This window comes from Orycteropus afer, unplaced genomic scaffold (genome assembly GCF_000298275.1).
Source record: "Orycteropus afer afer isolate SDZICR_OR568_19922 unplaced genomic scaffold, OryAfe1.0 scaffold00022, whole genome shotgun sequence".
In the NCBI taxonomy this organism is placed as follows: domain Eukaryota; kingdom Metazoa; phylum Chordata; class Mammalia; order Tubulidentata; family Orycteropodidae; genus Orycteropus; species Orycteropus afer.
This window is the reverse complement of record NW_006921609.1, coordinates 9,412,228-9,419,917: the sequence shown is the minus strand read 5'-3', so window position 1 is coordinate 9,419,917 and position 7,690 is coordinate 9,412,228. Positions and strand designations below refer to the sequence as shown.

Genomic DNA, 7,690 nt, shown 5'->3' with positions numbered 1-7,690 from the left:
GAAGTTCTCTGTCAATATATTGCTGCAACCATTTTTGAATTATCTTCAGTAAGATTTTACATGTATGCAACATTAATGATATTGTTTGATAATTTCCACATTCTGTGGGATCACATTTCTTTGGAATGGGTACAAATATGGATATCTTCCAATCAGTTGGCCAGGTATCTGTCTTCCAAATCTCTTGGTATAACCAAGTGAGTGCCTCCAGCGGGGCATCCATTTGTTGAAATATCTCGGTGGGTAAACCGTCAATTCCTGGTGCCTTGTTCTTCACCATTTCCTTCAGTACAGCTTCAGTTCTTTCCCTTAATACCATTGGTTCTTGATCATATGCCACCTCCTGAAATGAATGAAGATCGGCCAGTTATTTTTGGTACAATGACTTTCTGAATTCCTTCCACCTTCTTTTGATGCTTCCTGCATCATTCAATATTTTGCTCATAGAACCTTTCAGTATTGCAAGTTGAGGCTTAATTTTTTTTTTCCTCAGTTCTTTCAGCTTGAGAAATACCTAGTGTGTTCTTCCCTTTTGGTTTTCTAACTCCAGGTCTTAGCATGTTTCATTATAGTAATTGGCTTTGTCTGCTCGAGCTGCATTTTGAAATCTTCTATTCAGCATTTTTATCTTGTCATTTCTTCCATTTCCTTTGGCTACTCTCCACTCAAGGGCAATTTTCAGAGTCTCTTCTGTCATCCATTTTGGTCTTTTCCTCCTTTCTTGTCTTTTTAGTAACCTCTTGCTTTCTTCATGGATGATATTCTTGATGTCATCCCACAATTCTGGTTTCTGGTCATTGGTGTTCAATGCATCAAATCTATTCTTTAGATGGTCTCTAAATTTAGGAGGGATATATTCAAGGTCATATTTTGGCTCTCGTGGACTTGTTGAATTGTCTTCAACTTCAAGTTGAACTTGCATATGAGAAGTTGATGGTCTGTTCCACAATCAGCTCCTGGCCTTGTTTTGGCTGAAGACATTGAGCTTCTCCATTGCCTCTTGCCACAGATGTAGTCAATCTGATTCCTGTGTACTCCATCTGGCAAAGTCCACATGTATAGCTGCCATTTGTGTTGTTGAGAAAAGGTATTTGCAATGAATAAGTTGTTGGTCTTGCAAAATTCTATCATGCAGTCTCCAGCATTAATTTTATCACCAAAGCCAAATTTTACAATACTGGTGATTCTTTTTTGTTTCCAACTTTTGCATTCCAGTCACCAGTGATAATTAACACATTTGATTGCATATTTGGTCAATTTCAGAATGCAGAAGTTCATAAAAATCTTCAATTTCCTCATCTTTGGCATTGGTGGTCAATGTGTAAATTTGAATAATCATAACATTAACTGGTCTTCCTTATAGGTGTATGGATATAATCCTATCACTGACAGCATTGTACTTTAGGACAGATCTTGAAACATCCTTTGTAATTATGAATGCCACATCATTCCTCTTCAAATTGTCATTCCCAGTATAGTGGATCATTTGGTTGTCTGATTCAAAATGGTAAAGCCAGTCCATTTCAGCTCAGTAATGCCTAGGATATCAATCTTTATGCATTCCATTTCATTTTTGACAGCTTCCAATTTTTCTAGATTCATATTTCGTACATTCCATATTCTGATTATTAATGGATGTTTGCAGGTGTTTCTCCTCAATTTGAGTTGTGACATACCAGCAAATGGAGGTACTGAAAGCTTTACTTTATCTGTATCATGAAGGTTGGTTCTACTCTGATGATGCAGCTCTTTCCCAGTCGTATTTTGAGTGCCTTCTGACCTAAGGGGCTCATCTTCTTGCACTGTATCAGGGTTATTCATAAAGTTGCCCAGTAATCTATCAGAGAGTGTTTCTGTACTATTCGTAAGGTTTCTCCTGGCCAGTTCTTTGAGAAATGGATGATCTCTTCCTTATTCCTAGTCTGTTTCAGTCTGTAAGCTTCATTGAAATTGTGTACCATATGCAACCCTGCTGGTGTTTGAGACACCAGTGGCATAGCATCCAGCCTCACAGAAACACACAAGCTACCATAGTACGACAAACTGACAGACAGTTTGTCTCCTTAGCTATTTGAAACCTGTCCACCTACCCCTTACCTGGATGCCACAGCTCTATTGTCCCCAGCTTTTCTGCTGCTTCCTTCCTCTGGGTATGGGGCCTGTCTGCCTTCCCTTACTGGAACCCATGGCTTTCTCTCATCCCCAGCTCTTTACCCACTTACTGCCTCTGGGTGTGGGCCCTGTCTGCCTGTAGTTCTGGCTTAGAAATCTTAATTATGCTCTTTATTATTAAAGGGGAACATAGTAATCTTTTCTCCCAACTCCTCATTTTATAAAAAAATTGATGTTGAAGGGTTCAATTAACAAAACTAAGATTATACAGCTTGTTAGTGACAGATGTAGGGATATAACCTATATTTTGAATTACAGGGTGTAATTTTTATGACTATTCAGCATACACATGATATTTGGAACAACTTGAGTATGTCAGTCAATGTTTTCATCTGTAAATTTTATAAAATCTAACATCAGATACCATCACTCTTCTGCTAGTTTGTTATACTGTGATGGTTTGTATGTTGCTGTGAGGCTAGAGGCTCTGCCACCGATATTTCAAATACCATCAGGTTCACACATATTGGACAGGTTTCAGCGGTGCTTCAAGACAGACAGATTGGGAATAAGGACGGGCCATCCACTTCTGAAAAAACTGGCCAGTGAAAACCTTATGAATGAAACACTGTCTGATATATTACTGGAAAACTTCATGAAGTGCCCTGAAACATTTTCTAATATAGTGCAAAAAGATAGGCCCCACAGGTTGGAAGTCACTCAAAATACGACTGGGGAAGAGTTGCTTCCTCAAAGTAGAGTTGACTTTAATGATGTGGATGGAATAAAACTTTCAGCACCTTCATTTGCTGATGGGACATGACTCAAATTGGGAAGAAACTGCAAAAATCCATAAATAATCAGAACATGTGAGCTCTGGTAGTGTAGTGCCTAAGGCACTTGACTGCTAACCAGAAGGCTGGCGGTTCAAACCCACCAACCACTCCTTAGAAGGAAGGTTGGGCAATTTACTTCTATAGGTACTGCCTCAAAAATCCAAGGAGGAATAGCTATGAATCGGGTCCAACACAACAGCACAAAACAATAACATGAATCTAGAAAAATTGGAAGTTGTCAAAAATGAAATGGAATGCATAAAGATTGATATCCTAGGCATTAGTGAGCTGAAATGGACTGGTATTGGCCACTTTGAATCAGACAATCATATAGTCTTACTGTTCTGGGAATGAAAACTAAAGAGGAATGGCATCCTATTCATCATCAAAAAGAACGCTTCAAGATCTGTCCTGAAGTACAATGCTATCAGTGATAGAATAATGTCCATATGCCTATAAAGAGGACCAGTTATACCACTGTTCAAGTTTACACACCAGCCTCTAAATCCAAAGATGAAGAAATTGAAGATTTTTACCAACTTCTGCAGTCTGAAATTGACCAAACATGCAGTCAAGATATGTTGATTATTACTAGTGATTAGAGTGAGTTGGAAATAAAGAAGAATCATTGGTAGTTGGAAAATACGGCCTTTGTAAGAGAAACGGCACTGTAGATTGCATGACAGAATTTTGCAAGACCAGTGACTTATTCTTTGCAAATACCTTTTTTCAACAACATGTATGGCAGCTATACACATGGACCTTGCCATTATGAATACAGATTGACTAAATCTGTGCAGAGAAGCAGTGGAGAAGCTCAGCATTTTCAGTCAAAACAAGACCAGGAGCTGACTGTGGAACAGACCATCAATTGCTCATATTCAAGTTGAAGTTGAAGCTGAAGACAGTTAAGTCCACAAGAGCCAAAATATGACCTTGATTATATCCCACCTGAATTTAGAGACCATCTGGAAGAGATTTGACACATTCAACACAAATGATGGAAAAACAGGAGTTTGGGATGACATCAAGCATCATACATGAAGAAAGGAAAGGGTCATTAAAAAGACATGAAATGAAGAAAAGACCAAAAGGGATGTCAGAAGAGATTCTGAACCTTGCTCTTGAATGGAAAGTAGCTAAAATAAAAGGAAGAAATGACAAACTAAAAGAATAGAAGATTTCAAAAGGGCAGCTCAAAAGACAAAGTAAAGAGTTATAATGAAATGTGCAAAGACCTGCAGTTAGAAAATCAAATGGAAGAGCACACTCTGCATTTCTCAAGCTAAAAGAACAGAAGGAGAAAAGCAAGCTTCAAATTGGCAATATTAAAGGATTCTGTGGTCAGCATAAGGAACTCTAGTGGTGTAGTGCATAGGTATTTGGATGCTAACCAGAAGGTTGGCAGTTCAAACCCACCAGCTTTTCTGTGGAAGGAAGATGAACAATCTACTTCCATGAAGATATACTACCTTGGAAACCCAGTGAGGGTAGCTAGAAGTAAGAATTGACTCGAAGACGGTGGGTTCGGTTGGTTTTGTATGGACAACATATTGAATGATGCAGGAAGCATCAAAATAAGATGGAAGGAATACACAGAGTCAGTGTACCAAAAAGTATTGGTTGACATTCAGCTATTTCAGGAGGTAGCATATGATCAAGAACCAACAGTATTGAAGGAAGAAGTCCAAGCTGCCTTGATGAAATTGGAGGAAAATAAGGCTCCAGAAATTGGTGGAATACCCATTGAAGTGTTTCAACAAATGGATACAGTGCTAGAGCTGCTTACTCATTCATGCCAAGAAATTTGGAAGACACTTCCTGGCCAACTGACTGGAAGAAATACATATTTGTGTGCACTCCAGAGATGATCCAGCAGAATGTGGAAATTATCAAACAATATCATTAATAGCACAAGCAAGTAAAATTTTCATAAAGATAATCCAAATCCAAAATGGTTGCAGCAGTATATTGACAGTGAACTTCCAGAAATTCAAGCTGGATTAAGAAGAGGACATGGAATGAACGATATCATTGCTGATGTCAGATGGATCTTGGCTGAAAACAAAGTATACCAGAAAGATGTTTACTTGTGTTTTATTGAGTATGTGAAGGCATTCAACTGTGTTGATTTTAACAAATTATTGCTAACATTGAGAAGATTGGGAATTCCAGAACACTTAATTGTTCTCATGAGGAACCTGTACGTAGACCAGGAGGCTGTTAGAACAAAACGGGTTTGAATCAGGTTCGTATCCTTTCACCATACTTATTCAATCTGTGTGCTGATAATCTGAAAAGCTGGACTATACGAAGGAGAACGTGGCATCCAGATTGGAAAAAGACTAACTAACAACCTGCAATATGCAGATGACACAACCTTACTTGCTGAAAGTGAAGATGACTTGAAGCATTTACTAATGAAGATCAAAGCTACAGTCTTCAGTATGGATTACACCTCATCTTAAAGAAAACAGAAATCCTCACAACTGGACCAATAAGCAACATCACTATACATGGAGAAAAGAGTCAGGGATTTCATTTTAATTGGATCCACAGTCATTACCCATGGAAGCATCAGTCAAGAAATTGGACATCCAATTATAATGGGAAAATATGTTGCAAAAGACCTCTTTAAAGTGTTGAAAAGCAAAGATGTGACTTTGAAGACTAAGGTGTGCCTAATCCATGTCATGGTATGTTCAGTAGTCCCATACACATGTGAACGCTGGACAGTGAATAAAGCAGACCAAAGAAGAGTTGATGCCTTTGAACTGTGGTGTGGGCAAAGAATACCGAAAATACCATGGACTGCCAGAAGTACAAACAAACCTACCCTGTAAGGAGTGTAGCCAGAATGCTCTTTGGAAGCAAGAATGGCCAGACTTCATCTCACCTACTTTGGCCATGTTGTCAGAAGAGACTTGTCCTGTGAGAAGTATATCATGCTTGGTAAAGTAGGGGGTCAGCAAAAAAGGGAAAGACTCTCAAGGATATTGATTGACAATGGCTACCACAATGGGCTCAAGCATATCAAGGATTGTGGGGACGGCTCAGGACTTGACAGTGTTTAGTCCTGTTATACACTCTGGTAGCGTAGTGCCTAAGGCACTTGACTGCTAACCAGAAGGCTGGCAATTCAAACCCACCAGCCACTCCTCGGAAAGAAGATGGGGCAATCTACTTCTGTAGTGGTACTGCCTCGGAAACCCAAGGAGGGGTCGCTATGAGTCAGGTCCAACTCGACAGCACATAACAACAATAAGAACATGAATCAAAGCTGACTCGATGGCACCTAACAACAACAGCAAGTTCAGATCAAGTATTTTTAATAAAAATTAGCATCCAAATTGAGATGTTCTGTGAGGATAAAATACACACCAGAGTTAATGCAAAAAACAGTAAGAATGTTAAATATCTCATTAATAATTTTTATATTGATTAGAAATTGATGTGATATTTTGGACACATTTCAAAAAATGAACTGATTAATCCCACTAGTTTATTTTTACTTGAGTCAGAATTGACATGATGGCAACTAACAATGACAACAACAAGAAGGTTTAAAATTATACATATGTGACTTACATTATATTTCTGTAGATAACCACACAAAAAAAAATACTGTCTTTGAGTTGATTCGGACACATAGCAACCCTATAGGACAGTAGAACTGCCCCACAGGATTTCCAAGGCTTTAAATCTTTATAGAAGCTGACTGCCTCATATTTTCCCACAAAGTAGCTGATGAGATCGAACCGCCAACCTTTTGGTTAGCAGCCAAATGCTTTATCCACTGCATCACCAGAATTTCTATCTGTCAGTAGACAGTGATAATCTGTATGGTAGTAAACTTTGTAGTAATCTACATACTACCTTGACTCTTTATATAAGCCTTAGTCATTTAAGAAACTAGCAGATCCCTTTTACACAAAGTCACTGTCCTTTTTGTACCAACAGATAGTTTGGTTTACTCACAGTTACTTATATAATGCATGTAAACTATTAACTTTGTTTTGTTTTGTTTTAATTTTGGGCTTGTTTTTGTAGATGAACGTCTTTCTTTTTTTTCCTCACAGCAGTGGAATACATATAATCCAACACTTCAGCTTCCTTACTATGAGATGACAGTACCAATTCCTAATAACACATCCTTGTCTTCTTCACTAAATTGCATTCCGGATTTGGATGCCGGACCCAGTTCTTATGAATGGACTCACCAACAATCAAGTGACTCTGATCCTTATCAGATGAATAAACGAAAGAGACAAAAGCAAAACAGTGATAGTGATAGTAGCACAGATAACAGCAGAGGAAATGAATATACCCAGAAGTTTCGAAAGTGTAAGAAAAAGAAAAGGTATTAGTTCTACATTCAAGTGAGAGATTTATTTACTGAGAATAATAACCTTAAAAGAAAAAGAAAAAAACCACCTATATTTAATCAAATGTCCAATTTTGTGGCTGTCACTTTTAAAATGTAGAAATAATACTTAATCTAATTTAGTATGCAGTTTTTGTCTTGAATGAGAATAACTCAAAAATTATATAATGTACTATTTTTTGTATCAGTCGTGGTATTGTTGACCCATTATCAACAAGAAACACACTTTGAGTTGTTTAAGTATAGTAGTAATGATGAAATTACACTAAGCTATAAATAAAAAATTACTCACTGAACAGTTATGTGTGGGGCACTATGCTCTGCTGATTATTACCTAAAACCCTCAACAAAAAGGAGT

The 7,690-nt window shown here is 37.9% G+C and overlaps 1 protein-coding gene across 1 annotated transcript in view; it reads left to right on the top strand.

Annotated features, from left to right (window-relative positions):
- RBM11 (RNA binding motif protein 11) overlaps positions 1-7,315 on the top strand; it is a 19,980-nt gene extending 12,665 nt beyond the window's left edge. Inside the window, exon 5 of the mRNA XM_042783648.1 lies at positions 7,028-7,315. Coding sequence (XP_042639582.1) covers positions 7,028-7,315 — 288 coding nt within the window. The remainder of the gene's footprint in view (positions 1-7,027) is intronic.
- Positions 7,316-7,690: the final 375 nt, after the last annotated feature.